A 23,746-nucleotide genomic window follows, 5' to 3' on the forward strand; every position below is an offset into this window, starting at 1 on the left:
CTCCACTCCCACGGTGGCTCCCCACTCCCCTCCCCCGCGCTGGCTCCGGAATCTCACTGGTCACTGGACTCCAGCGGGACCGCAGCTTATTTTCCCCTCCATCCTTTTACAAGTGCATATGTGGGCAGATACTCACCCGCTTTCCATCCATCCTCTTGCCCCTTTCCCTTTTCTTGAGCTTGTAGCTCCCCTCCCAGGCCTCGGGTTCAGGTGGAGTTGGCACTCTAAGAGCGCGCACAGTCTCCCCCGCTCATCATCATCACCATCACCATCACCATCATCATCAGCAGCATCATCCTTATCTCTCCCTTCCTCCGCCCCCTCCTTGACTCCCGCTCTCAAGCTCTCTCTCTAGCTCGCTGTCTTTCTCCGTTCCCTCCCTTCCACATCTGCCAGCCTTTCCTCAAATGGATGGGCACCCGCTCCACTTGCTCACTTTACCCCACCATTAAGGAGTTGCAGCTTCCTGGAGATCGAGGAACCAACAACAGCTTGGTAGCTGGAGTCCTGAAGGTTGCGTTCGGATCTCAGGAATCCCCTCTGGATCTGGGGGTCATCTCATTATCCCTCATCCCAACGTATTGGCAGGAGACCTCCACCTTCTCTCAGCGCTGTGATGGGGAAAATGTGGGCAGGAGCGCGGCGAGCACCCACACCCCGCCCGTACCCACGCACCCACGTGGGCGTCCCAGGGCTGCAGCAGCAGGTGCAGGGAAGTGAAGGCCAGGAGCCAGGCAACAGCGCCCCAGCCTCAAGCGCTCTCCAGTTCCTCTTAAGACCCCCTTTTTTTTCTCTCTCCTTAGCCTTTTAGGGCGACCCCTGTCTTCGCAGCACGGAGTCGGTGGGCTACCGGGGCCCCCTTTATCTTTCCCCACCCCCAGCTGCTCTTCGCCATCATCCTAGACCCGAGCGCAGTTGGGGCTGTGAAACCCGAGGCTCAGGGTCCGGGGATGAGCGCCCTGGAGGTCCGGGCCGCAAGGGCAGTAGCAGAGCTCTGACTGCCTCTGTGTGCTTGAGGTCCGGCGTGGGTAGAGTCCGCAGAGGCCCGGGAGGGCGGGACGCATCTGGGAAGGGGAGGAGGTGCTGCTGCAGCGTCCTGGGAGGGACTCCCCACACTCGCGGCGCTGCCTCGTGTTTACTGTTATTTGGTATTCATTTATTCTCTTTCTACAAGCTGGGGCTCTTCCGGTGCTGTTTCTTCGGCAACTCCTTTCAGAGTTTAACGCACCAGGAGCGCTGATGTTCTTGTGTGTTGGGGTTGGGTGGGGGGGATCCATGTTTATCTGGGGATGGTTTTAAATATTTTGAATAGGGGAAAGATAAAAGGCAAGAGCTTGCCTCTTTGTAGGGGCAACTTGACGGGGGCAGCCTTGGTATCTGGCCCAGTGACTTACGGGGAAACTTTCACAGCTTTCCCATTCCTCTGGAGCCCAAGTCTCATCTCCCAGTCCAACCGGTGTAGACGCTGAAGTCTAAACCCACTGTAGAGGTGAGAAGGCTAGAGAGGTCCCACTCCCCTTAGAGAGACGGAATCCAAGGGGTGGGAGAAAAACGCACCACAATTTCCAACCCTTAAAAAGTGGAAAACCGAGCCCCAAAGGTGATTTTCACTTGATGGCCCCTCCCCCTTCCACGCCACGTATCCATCACCCAGATACAGCTGGGGATTTGCCCGCGCCTTTCTCGCCCCTTCTAGCCAGACTAGAAGAGTGACTGATCCCAGTCTGGGCTTCACCCCCTCCCTCCTCCCTCCCCCCCGGCACCCCCCCCCCTCATCCAAAGAGCTGTGATGTCCTTGCTGTCGCCGCCGCCGCCTCATTCCGCCGCGCACCAGCCCTGGGGGCGCCGGCTGCGCGGAGCTGCCCAATTTCACCCCTGTCTCGGGCTTCCTGGAGGGTCCTGTAGCGCAGGGCAATGACTAAGGCGCCCACTTGGTAACTCTGCCATCTTCCTGCTCCTTTCTCTTCCCTCCCCGCCCCGCCCCCTTTAGCCACCCCCGTTCCCCTCCACCACCCTCGAGCCCTCCTCCCAGACGCCCACCCACCCGCTCCTCTTTCCGCAAGATCGCAGAGGTGGCGCGGAGCCCGGCAAGCCGATGACGGACCCCTTCCTCCAGTCTTCAATGCCTCAGCGGAAGATCCCCCAGGGCTGGAGAGAGGACTGCTGCTGGACATCCTCCCTGGGAGGCTGCTCCGACCTGCTGCTCGTGGTGTATGAGACTGGGGACTGAGCGAACCCCAGTCGCCGCCGCCGCCCGCTCCGTCGCTGCCGTCGGTCGGGACCGGCCCCCGCCTCGCTCCGCCCGCCGCCCGGCCCCAGCCCGGTCCCGGCTCCGGGCGCCCCGGGGCTCGCCCCGCGCCCGCCGCCGCCCGCGCGCCGACTGCCCGCCGCGTCCTTCTGACAGTTGCGGCGGTGGCGATGATGCAAAGGAGGAGGGTGCTGCCGGCGGCGGTGCTGATGGTGGCGATCCGCGCCCGGGTGTGATGCGAGCGTCATGGTGGGGATGCTGGCTTCGCGGCGGTGAGAGCGAGCGAGAGCGAGAGCCAGCCAGGGGCGGAAGACGGACTGTTGGGATCTGGCTGCTGTGTGGGCTCCATCTCTTTCTTGCGTCTCTCGCGCGCTTTCCCCCCTGTATTTTGTTCTTGGCTTGCATATTTAACATCTCTGGACTCCATCCTCCCCCCACCACTGAAGTCTTCCCGTCTCTAAATGGAATTAGTGGAGATCGGAGCCTCTGGTGTAAGGAACAGACATGATCTATGGACGCAGTTTGTTTCACAGTGAGTACCTTTCCCGCCGCTCGGCCGGCTCCCCGGTGCCATTCCTCCCCTCCCCTCCTCCCCGCCAAACGCGCAGGGGAAAAGCCCAGCCACCGCGCTCCACTCCAGCTGGACCCCGCAGTCCCAGTGAGTCTTGGGGCAGATGTAAACTTTCTGTATTGCAGCATCATAGAGCCGGGAGTGGGGGCGGCGCACAGTCAGACCAGGAAAGACAGGCTCTCCTAGGGCAGGAAGCTCCGGGGTCCAGAACCTCCGGGGGTGCAGTTCAGAGAAGGGCACGTGCGGAGCGGCTGCAGCCCCAGAGAGGGCGCAGGTGGAAATAGCCAGGGAGCAGGGTTTATACTTGATGGGACCAGAAGAAATACTCCTCTGCCTGGGGCTTCCGCAGCCCAGACTCCCAGTCCCATGGGCAATCTAAGGCGCTGGAACCCAGGGCTTGGGGCGAATGCCAACTTCCACTCTCTTCTGCCCAGTAGACCTAAGGCTGCTTTAGAGTGTGGTGAAGCATGCAGTGTGGGGTGGGAGGAAGTGGAGGAAAACGGCATCAAAAGTCGTTAGGCAGGAGGCAAGGTAAAATGTGTGGTGGCAATTTCACATTATAAAGCAGGGATATTAGAGTGTTAATCCTGTGCCACGCAGTTAAGACTAGCTTTTCCCTTTCAAACATAGTATGCGTTCAATAGTGTGATTCCATGAAAACACCGAAAGCAGAGTAAGGAAAATACCAGATGTACACCCTGAAATTGTGGATAGTTGCCTCTGTAGTGTGTGTGTGTGTGTGTGTGTGTGTGTGTGTGTGTGTATGCAGAATCATGGCGAACTAAGGTGATTTTTGCGACTTAAATACACAAAACAATGAACACGACAAAAGCAACCACCAATGTTTTTATACAGAGTAAAGATGATCTTGTTAGAACATAAAGTAATACAGTTGACACCTTCTTGAATATTATATCAGGGCCCAGATGATTTTCTTGGATTAATATTCAGGCATAAATTCCTAAGCTCCTGTACTGAATTTTATTTTAGGATATTATTATGAATTATACTCTTCCTCCCTAAATTCATTTTAAGTGGAAATATGAGCATGTAGACCTTTTATGTAATTCAGCATCAAAATAAATAAAAAGAAATTAGTAAAGAAAAATTAGAAGTTGTGACTATTAGATGACTTTAATATCTTGTAAGTTTTAGGGTTTTTTTTTAAACATTGAACAAATCAAGAGTATAGAAGTAAAACAGAAGTTTAGGTTATAATACTGTTGCAGATTTACAGTTAAATTACAGACCAGTGTCTCTGATCCAGAACAAATGACTTAATAAAACACACAGATAATAAATTTCATAGCCCAAAAAAATGCTTGGGACAGGGTTACTTGGTGATTCTGTACATTTTTGTGAGACCTTTTTATAATACTGCTTAATACCTCCAATCCACACTCATCTGTTTGGCTTGATCTTCCTCCCCCCTTGCCCATTGGATTAAGGAAGTGTTTATGTTCTAGAATGCAGCCACATTGGCAGTGCTAGGATCAATCATGGAACTCTTCCTCTTGTTTGTCTCTTTTCTCCTTTTACATGCTGTCCCTGTCTCTTCCCTTAGACATGCTAGCAAAACCCTTCAAAAAGGGTAATTTAATAACAGCCTAGATCTTGAAATCTCACTGTAACTTGTGTGATAATAGTGGAATATAATGTTACCTCTTAATATTGAAATATGCTTTGGCCTTAGGAGCTTGGGTCTCATCCATTCTAAGTATGCATTACTTCCTTTAGATATTCCCAAGTTTTTCCTCTGCACCTTCTAAATTGGTTTTTGCAAGTTCTGAATCAACTGATAACAGTTAATAATATAAAACTACTCTACTTTGGTATCCTTTTATCTTTAAATGTTGTTCTATGCTCTTATGAGATTTGGTCATTTCAGAGTATATGATCTCTTTCTATTTTCTCTTTCTGTTGCAGTTGCAGCAAGTTTAATCATCCTCCATTTGTCTGGGGCAACCAAGAAAGGAACAGGTATGTTTCCTTGAAAAAAATGCTAGTGGAAGAACTCTAGTTATTTACATTTTCCTGTATTCCCCATTCTCTTAATATTCCAGAATATCTGAACATTTTATAGTGTGTATAATTGATTGGTTTTAGCTAAGAGAGCATTTCAAAATTAATTTGCTAATGGATATTATAAGAATGTCCTCTCTATTTTTAGTATTATAAAAACTGGATGATGGCTTTATTTATTTATTTATTTAACAGAAAAACAAACCACCTCAGAAACACAGAAGTCAGTGCAGTGTGGAACGTGGACAAAACATGCAGAGGGAGGTGTCTTCACCTCTCCCAACTACCCCAGCAAGTACCCCCCGGATCGAGAATGCATCTATATCATAGAAGGTAAGGACAGGGCCAGAGCCAGGGAGCACAAACACAGAACCTGGCCTTCTCTGGGTTTTGGATGGGCAATATGCACATAGACATTACAAAAATTGATTTTGGAGATGGTAGAAATAAATATTTCTGAGTGAAGCAACTGCAAATCTGGAATAAGGCTAATTACTGAAGTTATTAGCAGTGGGTTATGAACAAGCAAATTCTGTTAAATAAAAACAAGTTAACAATCTAAGAGCCTATTTTCAGCTGATTGAATTGGTTTAGAATTCCAAAGTAACAGACTGGATTGTAGTTGGTGTAGTGTTACCTAATGTGTAATATTTTGAAAAACTGGTATTTTTTTAAGTTAACAGTTATTAGAATGACCTATGCATTCATTATTTTCTTATTTGAGACATAAAACAACACAAATATATTGAAGTCAAAGATGTATTTATACTCATGTTTTATAAACACTAATCTGAATGGCAATTACCTTATTTTGTGCTACCAATTGACACTACATTTTTAAGTGAAAGTCAGAGTTTTAATTTATGAAGATTTCTTTCACTAGCTTGGAGGATAAATAGTACTAAAAAAAGAGACTCACCTCTCTTTGAACTTATTCCATTTCTGCTAACATTGAGACACTTCTGTGTTAAATATAACTTTTAAAAATATATGAATATTTTATCTAGTGATAAAGTTCATCAATACTTTAAATATCAGGTAAGACTTATGACACCCCTGCACACACATAGACATGCACAGAGGAAGCTAATTTAGTGAAAAAGGCATATGTGCTTAGCATCCAGGTTTAAACTAGGGAGATGCTCATTTGATTGATGTTTCAAAAGAAAAAAGCTCCTGCTTAACTGACTTCAGAATCTTTATTTAGATATTATTCTTGCACTCAGGGATGTAGCTCAGTAGTAGTACACCTGTCTAGCCTTCATGAGGCCCTGGGTTCAATCTTTCTTAGCATTGGGAAGGAAAAAAAAAGATGGAAGAAGTAGAATGATTATTTTTTATTGTAATTTTGAGTTTAGAATATTTTTCTTCCCCTTTCCATGCTTAAAGTAGAACTTTTACTAAATAAGTGGCATTCTACACAAAGGAAAAACAATAAACTCTGATATTAAAGGAATAAAACAAAAAAAATCAGAGATCTAGCAGTTTTTATTGATAGAAAAGGAAATTGAATTATGGAGGTTCTGGCCTGGAAATAGTTGTTCTTTTTGTCAAATTACTACCACATATCTATGAACTATCTATGCTACAAATAACATAGATTACAAATTTTGAAGAACTCATCAATACATACATTATAAGAAATATTTTTCTTGTCCTCATTTTACTAATTAGGAAACTAAAGCAGAGAGAGGTTAAATATTCTATGTAATTCACAGAATGATAATTATTTTTGAAACAACATTATTTTAAAATAATAAATTATTAAAAAATAAAATCACCTTATAATCTCTTATCTCAAAAATTAATTCAGAAACAAATCTTTGCATGTTAATTAATTGCATTTTAATGTTTATTATTGTTGAAAAATAATAAGCATTGCTAACCTTGATCTTAATACTATGTACAAATTCTCATTCACTTGTAGTTATGTCAAGAACAAAGCTAAGTGAAGAAATGGATACAACCTATTTAACTATTAATATTGCTTCTAAGAGTTTAGGTACTAGAGGAGTTGAACTCAGGGTCCTGAACATGGCAAATTCTCTACATCTTGAATTTATTTTTATTTTTATTATTATTATTATTTTTAATTTTGAGGCAGGGTCTCATTAAGAAACCAGGCTGGCCTTGTGACCCAGGCTGGCCTTGCAGCCTTTAACTTGTAGTCCTCTTGCCTCAACCTCTTGAGTTACTGGGATAGAAGCCTTTCTGAAACATGTTGCATGTTATTTAAATAACACTGAACAGCTGCTCTTCTAGGTAGAGTATAGAGAGCATTGAAGAATGTCATGCTATTTGCAATAAGATGCTTGCAGTGTGACCCGAGCACTATACTCCTTTCACTTAGCAATCTAATAGGGCTAAAAGATTGGTACACAAGATGGTTGGAAGAGGGAGATGGAAGAAAAGCTTGTCAGGAAGAATGCCAAAAACTTTCACTTTTAAAGAATATTCAGGAGGTAATCATTCTCTACAACATATGCCAATATTCAGAGGTGTGGCAGGTTGGGAGCTCCTTGTGTTCCTGTGAGGGGCAGAGACAAAAGAGACCAGAAGAACCTGAATTCCATCTGTCACACTATGGAAGCTGGACTTTGAGTTGAGACAACGGGTACCATGGAATAATTTATGTAGAAAAGTGATGAACTGAGATTTTTGAAGAAGGAGAAACTAAGAAACTGCTGTAAAGGACCAAGCAAATCCTAGTGAAAACTTGGAACTAAAGGAATATGATATGTCAAGAGCTTTGTAATGTTTTGAACAAACAATAAAAAAAAAGAAAGGAACTGGTGATGGAAGAAAGAGAAATATTTAGGAAACAGGATCATGAATGGGTATGGGGTGTGAAAATAGAGAATAGAGAATCCCAGGACCATTCCAAGACACTTTGCTTGGTGATTTATTAGGAACAGTGTCATGCCAGACAAGAAATGTAGGTGGGAAAGAGAAAAAATAATGTGCTCCATTTTGGCATTTGTGGAGATGCCTTAAGAAGAGATTGGATATATGTATCTTGAGCTCAGTGGAAAGATCTCTGCTGGCAAAGCCTATTTATAGGACACAAGCAAAAAGATTGCTACTGAACTTAGCAATGTGAATAAAATCACCCAAAATATTTGAAGCTTTATGTTTCAACTCCTATAAAATCTGAGGATGGCAGGGCCCCTGCCTGTGAATCCTGACTTGGTTGGTCTTAAGCCCAAGGGTCCTCTGTGGAACACCAGTGGCATCCAGGGCGCTGGCCTGAAATGAGAGTAGAGAAGATGTGGGGTGGTCTTCTGGACATAACAGGTAGGCGACAGGCAGGCAGACAGAAACCTGGGGGTGGCAAGAGTATCCGGTGAAGGACATCACAGGGCTGGTGAAGGCGGAGTTTCAAGCAACAAGTTGCCAGGGAGCCATTTGATACAGCAAGGGACATAAGGTAAAGGCGGAAGTGCATCCTGCAGGAATCAATTGAGAGTGGCCACGGATTTAGGATGTGCTCTCCTTTTGACACCAAGGGTGGGAGACAGTGCATGCAAGAGTAAGGGACCATGTATCTGTGGACAGTGGGATCCCAAAAGTGGAAGACAGGCAGGCACTCAATTGCTGTCGCTCGCACATGTGCTCGTTCTTTCTTTCTTTCTTTCTTTCTTTCTTTCTTTCTTTCTTTCTTTCTTTCTTTCTTTCTTTCTTTCTTTTCTTTGTCTTTTCTTCTATTAATGGGAAAAATACAACTTCAATTCTAAAACTAATAGCCTATTCTGCGGAAGTAAAGGTATTTTTTTTTTTCTTTATGGGCACTGGGGATTGAACCCAGGGCCTCCCACATGCTAGGCAAGTGCTCCAATCATTGAGCTCCGCCCTCAGCCTTTAGTTAATTTTCAACTTAGAGAAATATGTTGCCCAGGCTCGCTTTGAAATTGCAATTCTCTTGCCTCAGCCTCCCAAGTAACTGGGAATATTTAAAATACAAGAGAAAGAAGCATAAGCAAGGGGTGAAGTTTCTTGAGGTAAGATGGGTTGTGATAAAGAGTACAGGGGACGTCTCAGACACAGAAAGTACATGAGCTCAGGAGTTCAGGTGGTCTTAAATTAGAGGAAATGAACTGTATGTATGTGCACTGTTCCAAAGGAAGTGTCCATGGTGCTCAGCATGTTCAGAGAGCTCCAGGAGTGTGAGTCTTCTCCAAAGCAGCCAGTTTTACATCAAAGCTCTGGGAAAATGTGGATGTGAGATGCAGCTGTGAACCGAGCATTTAGAAGGTGAAAATAAATGCATATTTAAGGAGTTGGATGTGGACAGCTGGAATTCGTTTACTTGTGCCATAATCACTCATTTTCTAAATCTGCAAGAATTCTCTGGCATACTTGGGTTGGGGGGCAAGGAGGTTCTGGAGATTAAAGCCAGGGAAACTTTACCACTAAAATACATTCTCCAGTACTCTCTTCCTTCCTCCCTCTCTCCCTCCTTCTCTTCCTTCCTTCTTTCCTTCTTTTTTTCTGTCTTTTTCAATTTTTAGGCAGAGGATTACAAAGTTACTGAAGGTCTCACTAAGTTTCCCAGGCTGACCTCAAACTTGCCCTCCTCCTGCCTTAGCCTCCCAAGTTGCTAAGATTACAGACATGTGCAACCATGCCTGGCTGGTAGACTCATTCTGTCTTAAAAGGTTATTTAATTATATCCTAAAACTCAGCCAGTGGCATTTTCATATGTGGGTATATATGTAGGTAATTTTAACATGCTGGAAAAGGAAAATCAAAATTTCCACATACAATGTACTCTAATAAAAGCCAGAGTGATGGGGCTGTTTTCTGAAGGAACTTGGCGTGGTTTGCTTCTCCATGTTGGACAGAACTTAAGTGACAGTGATGATGGTGAGAATAAATAAGCTTGTGTCAAACAGCCATGTCTTTCCTAATGAGGACGGCAGATGGGTGTGTGTTGCAAGAAGACAGGCAGATAGCTCTGAGTAAGTCAGCCCTGGCTTCTCATGGCTCCACTTGCCCTAACCCTATGTTATTTACATCTAAGAAAATTATAAGGATCCTGAGTGGTTTAGAGGGGCCAAGGACACCTCTTGGATAAGGCACCAAGATAACACATACAAATGGTGGATGTGGTGCTAAGCGCATAAACGGGTTCAGTTTCTCAAGCATCTGCCATTTTGCTTTCAGAATACTACTTGGTTTTCAAAGTCATTTCTTAGGGTATTTTCAAATTTGCAGATTTCAAAATATTAATGGACACTCTTCAAATCTTTCATTATCTTGGGTATTATGTCTATGGAACTCTGTGATGTACATTAATGTCAGATAAAATTATGCCTGATTTTTAATGAGTTATAAGTATCTCTTTTAAATGTCTAGTAAGTCAGAGATATTCATAAGGATTAAGAATGATTCACAAAATAATCTTTTTACATGATCTGATCTTTTGCCTATTGATTTTTAAATTTGTACTTGGAGGACAGTGAAATTTTATTTTACTGTTCAAGTTATTGCATATCTCAGTTATATACACATTTTTGGCATCCATGGATAGAAGGGCTCAATTTTTAGGTCATCAAGAATGATAGTAAATACACATTTAATAACCAGTGGATGGTGGAGAACTGCCATTCAGCATGGTTTACTGACCACAGGGACAGCACAGCCTGATGCCATTCAAGCGTTTGGAAGGGCAAGTAGTGAGGAAGTCCTCCTGGGCCCAGGGCAGTGACTGGTCATGAGCTCCTGGCCGTTCCACCCATGAATGGCCACTCTGGAACATTGTGGAGGGTAAAACTGACTTTTAGACTTTTTTGGGCATGACAAGGGGGAAGTGGGAGGCATTAGTAAGTGCGTTCATGTGGAGCTTTATGTGGTCACAGCCCCAAAGGCCTCTCCTGGATCTTTTAGAGAGCTTGAAAACATGTATGAAGTTAAGTTCATTTGTAGTTCAGTCAAAAAGACTTTGTTTTGGAAATCCTCAATGACAGATATTGTGTCATGGTGCAGAAAGAAAGAAGATAGATAAGATATGGTCCTCATCTCTCATGAGCAGAATCAAGAGGAGGTTCCATTAAACAAGGCCTCCCTAAAAAAAGATGAATTAAAATTTGAGTCTTTAGATATGCAATAAAGTGGAAAAATACATGTTCACCTGAAAGGTGTGTCATCTGAGAAAACATAACATGTTGGAGGTGTTCTGAGTTTGGGCCGTCTGTGAGTTGATAACCCTCGAAGGAGGGAGTCCTCAGGGCTTCTCCTGTGTCCAGTGCACTGGGCATTGTCGTGCAGGTGCCAGAGCTGCTGAAGTTTAAGCTGAGGGTGACAGGGTCAGATCTGTGTTCTAGAAAAACTGTCCCTAACAGCCTTGTATGTACACTTGGAGCTAACTGAGATTCCTGCGTGGCTTCTCTTCAGTGCTCCTGTAACTCCATGCTGAGCTCCTCTCAGGTCGTGTCTGACCTTGAACCTGAGTACTGATATGAGAAAAGAGAACAGTGCCTGTCTACCTTCTATATCTGAGGTGCCAGCCTTTCTCCCAATACCATCGTGGTGTGATAGTTCTGTGGTAGACATCGAAATGGTTGTTTTAGATCAAAGTAGTATTTTGTGCAGCAGCATCAGTTTTGAGGACTACCCCGTCAAACGTTTTTACGAAAATACCCTTTAGAAGGAATACTGAGTATCCTCTGATTTCTTTGTATTTCCATGCATATCATCTTCAGAGTTTGATAAAAGATATAACAGATAAAACCCAAAATAGAATCAGAAAAGTCAGTCTAAAAGATTTAAGAAATGGCCTTCTAGATGCAATCTTTCTTTTTTACAGCTGCCCCAAGACAGTGCATTGAACTTTACTTTGATGAGAAATACTCTATTGAACCGTCTTGGGAGTGCAAATTTGATCATATTGAAGTTCGAGATGGACCTTTTGGCTTTTCTCCAATAATTGGCCGTTTTTGTGGACAACAAAATCCACCCGTAATAAAATCCAGTGGAAGATTTCTATGGATTAAATTTTTTGCTGATGGAGAGCTGGAGTCTATAGGATTTTCAGCTCGATACAATTTCACACCTGGTAAGTAGGAGCTTGGTTTTTTTCCCTCTAGTTATCTATGTGTTTTTCTTTCCTAGTATTCTATCTTCATGGCACAAAACTTTTGTAAAATATTATAATTTTCCACAGTATATTAGAATTCTATTTTAAACCAAACCTACAATGCTCTCTCTTTTCACTTTATAAATTCTGAAAGGAAAAGAGATTTCCCTCAAACTTAGCCAACCCTGGAGTTAAAGTGAAATGACTCAGAAGTCCAAATGGTCACTAATAACACAATTAATTAAATGGACTTCTGAAATGTGTAATTTGAGAGGACAGTACATCATAAAGAAGCTATATATATATATATATATATATATATATATATTCCCAATAAACTTGAAAGGGCTCTTGTAGTATTATTAAAAATTATTTATTAAAATGATTTTTGGAGAATTTGAATTTTAGAAAGTTCATTTGTTCTAAAAATTACCATTTTCAAAGCAAATAGATCCCATTATAAAGCAGTTCAATGTCTGTTTTAGAAATGTAAATTCTTTAGGGTTTTGATGAAAAGAAAACCGAGGCCCACAGCAGCCAAATATCCACTTTCAATATCTGGCAGACATCATGGGCAATTATAAAATTATGCAGTCTCTGTCAATTTTCCCTTTAGCCTGTTAATATTTAAAACGATCTCAGATGTAGACTGGCTCTCTTCATGAAGTGTTAGCATCCTTTACAATACAAGTGGGTTATCACATTTTTAACCTGCAAGAGCACCACGCATCACTTGAGTTTGATGAAGTGAAGCTTTTCTTTTAAGTGGAAAATGATTTAAATTATGCACAACACATTATGTGTATATGATTAAAGATTTTTTTCAGCTTATATATTATGTTTCAGTTAGGTTATAATGGACAAAAAAGTACATGTGAAATTTGTTGAAATTACCATGTTACAGAGGTAACATACAAATAGTGTTTTGTTGAATAAAGAATCAAATTTTTGAAAATAATGTAAGGTGATTCATGATAACTTTCATTATGATCTCATAGTATGTTAAATCAGATGATAACTGTATCATGACTCAACCTTCAGCATTAGGATTATTTGATAATATCACTAAGGGATTGCGGTTTTAATTATGCTTTGCTGTTATCGGACCACTCATAGAAATCACAAGTGTTTCACATGCCACATTCAAATGAGCTTGAATTTTTTCAAAAAATTATGAACATTTTTATTACTCTGTCAAATTGTTAGCCCAAGAGTTCTAAATGGAAATGTGTTTTTTTCTTAGTTGATTATTTGGAGTTACCCTGAACCTAAAGATAGTAACATGGGGCATGAAATAGCCCTTGTAAGCTGCATTTTCATTCTGGGTTTGGTGATGATGTGGGAGCATGTGTAGGGTATAACACTGGTTTTGTAAAGGCGGGACCAGCCAACCCCTTCATCACCTGGCCACACTGTCCAGGTTGAGCTCCACTTGACAGACAGACTGCTGGCCCTCTTGCTGCTGGCTCAGGTTGCCAGCAGTCATTTGGGTGCCAAGGCATTGTTCTTTGCTGGGTTTCTTTGGGGCCTTATGCTTCATCTCTAGCAGGGGAGGATGCTATTGCCAGGAACCTCCAGGAGGTAATCCCAGATAATTAGAGTGAGTCGAGGATGAGCCTATGCTTCTTTTTCATTTAGATAATCTGCACTAAAGCTGGTGGGAAGCCTGGGCGTAGTAGATGGGGGATGGCAGGACTTTGCAACATGTCCATGACAGAGATGACACTGTAGGGCCCAAGGCCGTGGCCTGAGTGGCTTAACCATGTCCAGCTGGTTCCCTGAAGAGACAATGCAGCAGAAGCCACTTAGCTATTGACCCAGGAAGTGGGCCCGGAGTAGCCATGGTTTAGACAACACTTCAGGAATACACACTCATCAGGCTTTAGTTGTCCTTTGGCTTCGTTCTTATCTAGTGGTGAGACCTGCGGTGACTAGGGGAGCTTGAGTGGGGAGACTTGCTCAAGCCAACTTAGTGACTCAGAGTGTGAAGTAGAGCTGACATCCCCGATCACCACTGCGGGAAGCCCTGGTGCGGGAGCCATATCTGGCTTCCAGACCCGGCTTTTTTTTTTTTTTTAATTTCATGCAGTAACCTTGGACATAATCCCTAATATTTTCTCCTTTGATATTTTTAAATTTTGAAATAAAGATAGTATTGATATTCCCACAGGATTGTTTGAAAGATAAGTCATTCAGTACATGTGAATGAGTTTCTTGAGTATAAGACCTCAACCATTAGCACCTATTAATTTTTTAATTAACTCGATTTTGTGTTCTTTACAAGGAAAGGAGGTTTGGCGTAGGTTATTGAGAGGCAAGCAAGTGTCTCGTGTTGTTTTTTTTTTCAAGTTAGAACCTCTTGCTCTGTTTCTTGGAGAGTCGGTATGAAAACTAATATTTGCATCTTTTCACTTTTTGGTAATGTTAATGGACCTAGATATCAAGGTGGGGATTATAGTTATTTCTGAAGGCATAAAATAGATCATAAAATATGTAAAGGCAGGAATAACAGCAAAAAGGCCGGGTGGTCTTTATTATTTTCATGAATTTACCACAATCTTTAATCTGAATTTCAAACATAGAATCTCAGAAAGTTGATGTCAGCACATTGAGAGACATCTGTCTCTTAGGAATGAGTCTCATTTGCCAAGGTAAGAAAATGAGCATACATATGTAGTTCTATTGTTATAAATATATGCATATGTACTACACATATATACATATACACATCTGTATGCACACACACACAAACACACACACATACACTTTCAAAGTAAATTTTTAGAATCACATGCCCAATTTTTTCTGCTTGCAAAGATATGTAGCCAGATTATAATCAGATTAAATCATGAGTGTGCAATCCAAAATTTGACACTTAGTTAAATAACAAGCATACTTAAGAGCACTGTGCTAAGGTTCCTGATGCTTTACTTCCATAGCAGGGACTGATTTTTCCAATGGTGCCTTAGGTCTCAGACTCCCCAGGGTTTGTTCCTGACCCATCTCTGGCTTCCGTTATGCCTGACTGGCACGTTAATTTCTGTTAACCCTTATCTCCAAATTGTTTCTGTTTTCTAAAATCTGAATCTCTGACTTCCTTTTCTACTGAACTTTAAAATAGTGGTCTTTTTATCCTGGCTCCTGCTGTTCCTATTTTCTGTGATTCTGAATTCCCAGTGACCTCTGGGCACCCGCCAACTGGAGGTCATATGTGGACCTAGAGGGTGGGATGGCAGAGCCAGAGAAATACCATGGGCAGTCTTAAAGAAAGCATTTTTGTTTCCCCTGACGTATTTTGATGATTCTTTACTCTTTATTTCACTAACGGTTATTTTTTGATCTGAGTCTTGTCCAGGGCCACGGTGCCATGATGAGTCACCTAGAATCGCAGTCTAGCACGCATAAGGATTGGGAGATTGAGGAGGCAGTCAGCTAGTTCATAGCCTGGGGTCTGCAAAGCACATGAGAGGGCTCACTGAAGGCCCAGAGCCCTGGGGGAGGCTCACAGATGGGGACTTCTAGTTTTGTGAGGTCATCTCAGCAAACACTGTCCCAATATCAAGAAGAAGGATAAATGCAGAGTCACTGAAAGTGCCAAAAAGTTACAAGAGGGAAAATTTGATAACTCACATTTGATAATTTGATAATTCAACAAGAAAACAGAAGACCCATGAAAGTGCTCCTTACACACATTGCTCTCTCATATAGTGAGGCCTCATTTTAGAAAGTTTAAATTCAATCTCTCATAAAATAAAAAATCGCTAGAAAATACCTCAAAAGTACTTAATCATACTGCAATAGTGCACACCAAGCTCACAGCAATGGCTGTCCCAGGTAGAGGGTGGCAGGAGGTGAGGAAGGAGAAGGACTTTAGGGGCCCAGTGGACATACAGTAAAAATAGACTCAAGTTTCATGATAATAAGAATGCTTGCATTTTTGAAAGAATTTTTTTTTATTTTTGGTATTACTTGTTTTAATTAATTATCTAAGAGCAAAGTTTTTCAAAAGAGAAAGTACTATGGTTGATGATTTCAACGTGAATATTTAAAAAGGAGAATATGTTTCTCCATATTCCACATTTTCTTATTCAACCTAACAATGCTTTCTGAGTAGAGAATAATTTTCCCACAGCCAACTGCCTTCTTTCCTCAATTTTCTTTGCCACTAGGAAAAGTAATCTAAGAGGAAAACGTGGCCTATGTTCTCTCTACCTGCGGGTCCAGTGGCATCATGTGGGGGCTTTATGGGCAGCAGTAAGGCACACACCCAGGGTGCTCTCTTTGGGGACAGGGGATGGGTGGTGACCTTCCCAACCTTTTTAGTAACAGATGTCTTTTGTTAGCCTTTTATTTTCTAATGAAGAGATTTTGTGCTATTTACAGACACGGAATGGGAAATTTATGGAGTGGGACATTTTTGGAATCTTCCGCTTTTGATGGTATTCTTTTCTGTACTATTTTTATGAAACAAAGTTACACACATCCTACTGGTTAAATTTCACTTAAGGACTAGGGCTCAAAGTACCACATAGGTGAGGCTGAGTCAGGCACTGGCATTGAAGTGAGTGGAGTTGTTAAATATATAGAAATTATTATGATACTTTGTACTTAAATAGCAGCTTTCATCGGAGGCACTCAAAGTCTTTTAGGGACATTCTAGCCAATTCCTGGCCTTCGCTCCTACCGCATGCAGATCGACTTCAAAGGCAATGGAAGAGTACGCTGTGGTGTGGGGATTTAAATAGAGCATTTTAAAAAGGTTTCTATGCAAAGTAGAGGAAATATATTATTTAGGTAAAATGTTATCATGGATTTGATGTTTTCTTAATATTCAGAGCAGCTGTGTGGCTCTCTGTCACAGAGATGAGAGGCCATTTTGAAAGTATCTCAGTTTTCTTACCTAGGCATTCAAAGTTCTGACATCCTTTCTGGTGACAAAGACAGAAAAAACATCTAGTTATTGATTCTTTTTTCAGTATCTAAAGTCTAGTTTGAATTTTGCATTAAAAGATGGAAGAATAGAAGGTTTTAAAGGCTAAGGTTAAAAGAAGAACTTTTATTTATTTTTCATGTAGAAACAGGAGAGTAAATAAATGTAGACTACCGTATGTTATCTTTTTAACTATTATATTTACACTGTTAACTCCAAAATAGTCTCATTTCAGCCACAGCAAAGACTGTCCAATGGAAGGTTTAAGGGGTAAAATCACATTTCCTCTTGAGGCATACTTTTCAAGAAATTAAATTAAAAACTTGAAACTCACAGCAGTAACAAAATTGGGACTGCTTACTAGGCACCAGAGACCTTCATGGGAAAGATCTCTTCTAACCCTATCGCCCTCACCCAGCCGAGTCTTGGCTGACCCCATCACAGAGCAGTGGGCTCAGGCAGAGGGATGAAGAATAAAGACAGACACAGAATGCTGTTTTGTCTAGGTGGGTGTTCAGGAGAGAAGCTGAGAGTGGGAGAGAAAAGTTCCAGGATTAGCTCCCATCTGTGCATAGAATATTGCAAGCAACAGCAAGGAAAAGGGAGATTGGGAAGCAGTTCCTCTACTCAAGGGTGCCCTCTTCATTTCCTGGAGAGGTAGAGAAAAGTGTCCAGGGCTGTTTATCTTTATTTAGTGGCTAATTGCCAGGATCACACCATGCAGGATCCCCATCTATTTTCATCGTAGATGTGTATCTTCGTTAGATTGCCAAGAGACCTAGGAGTTCATTTCATGGAACCCTTGCATTTCAGAAATAAAGAAGCCAGAGGTCTAGAGAGAGCATTTGTCTGGGTTCATGACCTCTGTGCAGATGTTGACCTGATGCTGGCTTATCCATTATGTAACACTGTGCTGAAGCACCTTCTACAAAGGGTGGAGATTATGGCTTTAATTACATCACATCTTGCAAGTGCTTTTAGTGCAGTTATATTAAGAAATTTAATTAAGCTCTAATACTACATCACCCACATTTCACCATTAACTGGTGCATGAATTTAAAATCACCTCTCTCCTCCTGTCACAAAGGTCTTTCCATTTGCAGTGACCAAAGAAACAAGGGTCTGTCCCCGCTGGCCTCTCTCTGCTTTTCAACCCATCTGAGCCTGGAGTGCGGGCTTCCTTTCCTGTCCTTCACTAACATCTGGTCCTTTGCTGGAGCAGCACTGTCTTTAGTTGACACTGTGGCACTCATGTTAAATATCCCAGGAAAACGCTATCATTTCTTGCTCCAACTTACTACAACTTTTGTACTCCCTAACGCATATGTATCTTTGGCTTTTTTCCTGTGATGTGAGTCTCCTCCAGTCACTTTAGACCCTACACTTCTACCTAGGACTGCTGTATCCATCTGTGCATCTTAAGCTCGCTAAATTGAGGGAGCGAGATGGACGTGTTGAGAGACAGTGCATTCAGACCCCTGGGATCAGGGCTGCATGCAGACATGGCTCTATTTACTAATTTACAACTAGATGCTTTAGGACCAGTGGTGGCTGTGCTTTAAACTACTGTAGGGTCACCTGTGCATCCGGTTCCTCATCTCAGGACCAACATGCACTCTGCACATACATTGCCCCAATGGGAAAGTGCCTCATTTGAGCAAGAGGAACATTTAAGAAACTTGATAAAAGCAAAACAGAGAAATAATGCATGTGCTCTTCCTCTATTTTGAATCCTTCTGTTTCTAGGTGTGTCTAGTTACAAAGCTTCATGACACAATCTTCTTTTTTCAGAAACATAATATTTCATATTCAAGAATATTTTTGAGATTATGAATACAATATTTTTCATAATAAAGTATTTTATAATCTGTTTATTCTTTGAAACATTTCCTTTTATAACAATTTGCAGATGAATTGAGGCTTATTGTAAATTTAGTCACATATAAAATAGGTCAAGAAATTGTCAGAAAACTCAATGTTCTTTGTCTTAACCAAAACTGTTTCCTATTTTAGAATTTGTTTGTCATTAAAACTACTTAAGTACAACTAGCATTACTCTTTTTAAAGTGGATACAAAAACTATCTTGATTTTCACTGGGCTGCACTTGCTGCTCATATTTATTCACCATATATTTATTGATCCCCTGTGCTACACTGTAGAAATATAGTATGTGCGTGACTTCAGACTGTACTACAGAAAATTCAGTCTCTTAGATGACTGTCATGCCCACTTCAAATATCCACATCCTCAGCCTTACTGTCTGTGAATGTGTTAGGCTCTACAGCAAAGGGAGATCACAGAAGCAAAGGAGATGAAGGATGCTTCTCAGCTAACTTTAGGGATATTGTCCTGGATTTTGAGGGAGGACCCAATGTGATCACAAGGGACCTTCAATATAGACAGAAGGGGCAGAAGAATCAGGATCATGTGATGTGATATAGGTCTTCAGCTGACTTTTAAGATGGATGAAAGGGCAAGAAGCTAAGAAACCAGAGGTTCCTACCAACTAAGAAAGGAAAAGAAGGCATTCTTCCCGAAAACATTCAAACCGGAACACAGCTGACACCTTCTTTTTAGCTCACTGGGATTCATTTCAGACTTCTGACATCCAGAAGCATAAGATAATATGGTTTCATTGCTTAAAGCCACTAAGTTCATGATAGCAGCAGAAAGAAACAATTTTAGTTCCTACAAGTGGAATGTTGCTGTAAAAACTATCTTAAAAATGCAGGAATGGTTTTACAATTGGGCAGTGGACAAAAGATAGAAGAAACTTGAAAAGCATGTTAGAAAAGGGTTTACATTCTGTTGAATAAACTATTAGAAGAAATATGGATGTCACTAGGTCTCCCAGTGGGACTCTCAAGAACTGAGGAGCATGGCAGAGAAAACATGCCTGCCTTAAAGAGCAGCTCAAGCGTCACAACCAGGCTGCTGGCAGAAATGTGGAAGTTACAGGTGCTGCTGGCAAAGGCTCAGTGAGGAATGGGAGCATGTATTGGGAAACCCAGAGAGAGGGAATTCTTGTTCTGTTGAGTCAGAAAGATTGGCAGAATTACATCCCAGAGTCAGGTGGAAAGCAGAACTTTCAAGTAATTAACTTAGTTTCAGAAATTTACTATCAATTAAAATCTAGGGGATCTTTGTACAGGATTGGAAAATCCTGGTATAGAGCAAATACTGAGCTGGAGGACCTTTTGCTAACTCCTAGAAATGCCAGAATATCAGAGTAGTCAGTCTCACAAAAGGCACTCTGAAATGACCAAGTATGTGATTTAGAAGCATCTTCATTCATTTCAGCAGAAGTCAAAAGGAATTATGGTGTCATCTAAGGAGGACCTATGAGAGAAGCCTGTGTCTAATGGAGTGAGTCCCATGATATACATAGACCCAACAATGTTCTTGAGAATGCTATATTGGCAAAAGCATTGCTATTTTGAACTAAATAAGACAACAAAAGAATAAAGAGAAAGAAGATTACCAGACCCCAAAATATCTACTAGCCAGAAACATGCTCTTGTAAACATTCAATGCAAGCATCTGCTAGCTCTTGTGGAAAATGTAGGCTGACTCTTCTAACTCAGAAGGCGGAATCCCAAGCCCAAAGGGCAGGGCTTTGAGCTCAGAAGACAGAGCAAAAAACACAGAATAGTTCCAAGGCATTGAATCCAAGTGAAATTTGTCAGCTGGATTTCAATATTGCTTGAGATTATTGAATTTTTTCCCTTTTCATTTTATTGAAGGGGGGTGTTGGCTTTTTGAGCAGGAATGTCAGTAAATGGTATTCTACACGTGTCCCACCATTGTTTTGGGAAAAGGAACATTTCTCTTGAGTTTCATGGTTCAGAAATGGAGTGAAGTTGTACCTCCAGGTGGGTTCTACTCAGAATCCACCCATATGGGATTTAGATGATCTCAATGTTTGGTGTGGAGCTTGTGCATAATGGGAATTAGACTTTGAGTTGAAGTTGTGATGGGTTGAGACTTTGGGTTTGAGACCTGGTAAGAAATGAGCATGTTTTGCATGTGGATGGGGTATGAGTCTTGGTGGGCCAGATGTCCTACTGTGGAAGGAGGAATATTGACCCCAAAAGATGTCTACATCCTGAAGTATGGACCCTAGCAATATTTTATATTACATGGGAGAGGGAAATTAAGGGTTTTGTGGATGGAAGAGTCCTTTAGCATAGAATAGGGAGGCAGAACAGCCCAGGTTGAGAAAAGCCCAAGTGACCATTATTGGCTTTGGCAATGGAAAGACCCATGAGCCAAAGAATGGGCAGTGCCTTGAAGCTGGAAAAGGCAGAAGAAAGATGCTCCCCTAGAGCCTCAAGCCGGGACATACCTCTGCCAGCACCTGATTCAATCCAGTGGGGCACTTTCTGGGTTTGTGACCCTGAACACTGTAAAATAATATATTTATGTCATTTAAAGTCACTATTCGTATGGTATTTGTTTCAGGAGGAAAAAGAAAATTAATATAGCATGCAACTTAAAATTTAAAATATAGGTTAGAATCTGGAAAGTGGTATAGAAAGTAAATAAATGATGCAAGAATTTATCTGTGGGAATAACAGCATAATAATTTGGATTTATCAGTTCTAACTTTAAAGACACTTGTTCCAAATGCAAAGTATAGAGTCCTCCCAGCTAAAATTTTCTACAAAAATTAATAATTTATATCTAGATTATACATACACATATGTATATTTGTCTTCTTATGTCATTTGATTTTGTATGAATTTCCTTTTATGCATAAATATGTATGAAAAATAACCTACAATCCTTTCCAAAGATGTGCATAGGATGGTGATATTTTTGTTTGTGGCAATAATAGCTATTTGTAGAACCTGGCACCCTTGAAGCCTCTGCCTCTTCACGGCGTATCTGCCTGATGCATTTGTGCTAAAGAACTGGGCTGCCGTTCTTGCTGGCTCAGTTGGCCAGCTGCCCACCACTCCACAGCTATGCTGACTTGCTTGAAATTCTGCTTCAGTGTGTCCTTACAGCATCTTCCCTTTTCTGACTACTTTCAGACACCTTGCTTCAACTAGACTCCCGCAGAAATTGCAGGGTAACTGTAAATAGTAGAGCTGTTCACAATCGGCAAGGCACATGTCCCCAAAAGAATTGAAGTTGACTTTTTTTAAGCAGGAAGACATATCGGTCATAAACGTGCCACTTCTATTCTGTCTCCTATTGATCATAACCCAAATCAGAAGACTCCTCTGTTCCCTGGGAACTTGTCTTCAGAAATCTGCACTTCAAAGCCCCACAAGTCTCTGTATCTGATTCAGAGAGCATCCTAGCTTAACAGGTGTGACTCAGAAGTCAGCAATATCTCCATTTTGCTCGTGGGCAAGGTCTGAAAGAATGTTTTTTTCCTCTGGCAGTTTTGGCGGGCAAACAAAATAGAATTTGTAGAATGGTCTGGGGCTGGGCTGAGGAAGTGGGAACGCACACAAGAGGGTTGCCATGACAATGAGAGGTAACATCTGAAACGGAGTTTCTGTGAGCATAAAAATGAATCAGCCTTGCAGAGACCTGTTATTGTAAATAATTGTTTAACTATTAGGAAATTCTTCCTGGCTTTCTTTGCATCTGTACTTTGCTTTCTTTTAAGAATCATTCTCAGTATTTGCATCTCCATTTTAAACAAAAAGAAAATGATTATTTTAAAAAAATTCCACTGAGATCATCCTCTGTCCACAGCTGTGTTGTGGCTTGGATGCCATTTCTGTCCTGCCCATCTCACACGGGGCCCTCCTGGGTCTTGCCTGCTCCCACCTCCCTCAGCACACCTCTTTCCTTGACAACTGCAAGCCCCGCATCTCCCACGACCTCCCACTTGCTCCTTCTCTGGGCTCTGAGTTACATCTCCTGATTCTGGAGCACCATTTTTTTGTGTGTGTGTTCCTGGTGTGCTCCCACATTTTATAGAAAAAAAAGCATTTATGTTGGAACTATCTATGAGCCTGCAATATAGGAAGAATGTAGCGATTATATGAAAACAGGGTATTTAGTTTCCTGTTCCAAATGCCAGTGCTGACATTTACGTTCACTGCGCTAGACTTTTCACTGTGTAGCTTGAATTAGAAATAGTTTTTTGTTCTAACAACAACTTACATATTCTATTCTAGATCACAAAGTAATACTGCAAAGTCACACTTTCCATAAAATGGTTATAAAAATGTGGTTGGGAATGACGTTCTCTGTGTCTATGGATAAAATATACTTTTATGCCCAAGAGGTACCCTCATTTTCAATGATTCATAGTTATTTTTAAGGTGATTTTTATTTCCTCATCATGGAAAAAATTACTAGTCACTTGTGGCTATCAATTTATAATACATGGTCACTTAGAATATTTTAGGTTTTTCCTTAAAAATATATAGATGATGCTCGGTTCCTTTCAGAGAATGTAGACAGTGTGACAGATAATTGCTGTAGTCTATTTGTGTAGTTCTTCGGTTTTTTATTTGTGCATCAACCCATGTATCATGCCACATAGTTTCATATGATGCATATGTTTACATCATGGTACATGTGGGTCATGGTTTCATGAAACAGTTAAACATGGACTAAAATGTCAGATTATCTGAGTTCCATTTCTGGCTCACTTTCTTGCTTTGTGACTTTGGGCAGCAGAAGTTAATCTCTTCAACATTCAGAATTTTCATGGCATCACATGGATTACAGATTTTGCTATCTAGTTACTGGTGTCACTGAGCATGTGGTCATATGTGACCACATCTCACCCCTGATTCACTGTTTCATAGGTTCATTCAACAGCAACAGAAGATCACTGACCTCACCGTCTAGATTTTGTACTCTTGCTCCATGAGAACACTGTTGAGATTGAGCATCTGCTTTTGAGGACCTTATGGTGTGTTTAAAGA

The 23,746-nt window shown here is 41.6% G+C and overlaps 1 protein-coding gene across 1 annotated transcript in view; it reads left to right on the plus strand.

Moving 5' to 3' along the window:
• The first annotated feature begins 2,752 nt into the window (after positions 1 to 2,752).
• Positions 2,753 to 23,746, plus strand: part of Neto1 (neuropilin and tolloid like 1) — a 101,024-nt gene continuing 80,030 nt past the window's right edge. The window contains exons 1-4 of the mRNA XM_026388683.2: positions 2,753 to 2,780; positions 4,746 to 4,799; positions 5,037 to 5,174; positions 11,647 to 11,895. Of these exons, the coding sequence (XP_026244468.1) occupies positions 2,753 to 2,780; positions 4,746 to 4,799; positions 5,037 to 5,174; positions 11,647 to 11,895 (469 nt within the window). The remainder of the gene's footprint in view (positions 2,781 to 4,745; positions 4,800 to 5,036; positions 5,175 to 11,646; positions 11,896 to 23,746) is intronic.

This window comes from Urocitellus parryii, chromosome 13 (assembly GCF_045843805.1).
Source record: "Urocitellus parryii isolate mUroPar1 chromosome 13, mUroPar1.hap1, whole genome shotgun sequence".
NCBI classification, from domain to species: domain Eukaryota; kingdom Metazoa; phylum Chordata; class Mammalia; order Rodentia; family Sciuridae; genus Urocitellus; species Urocitellus parryii.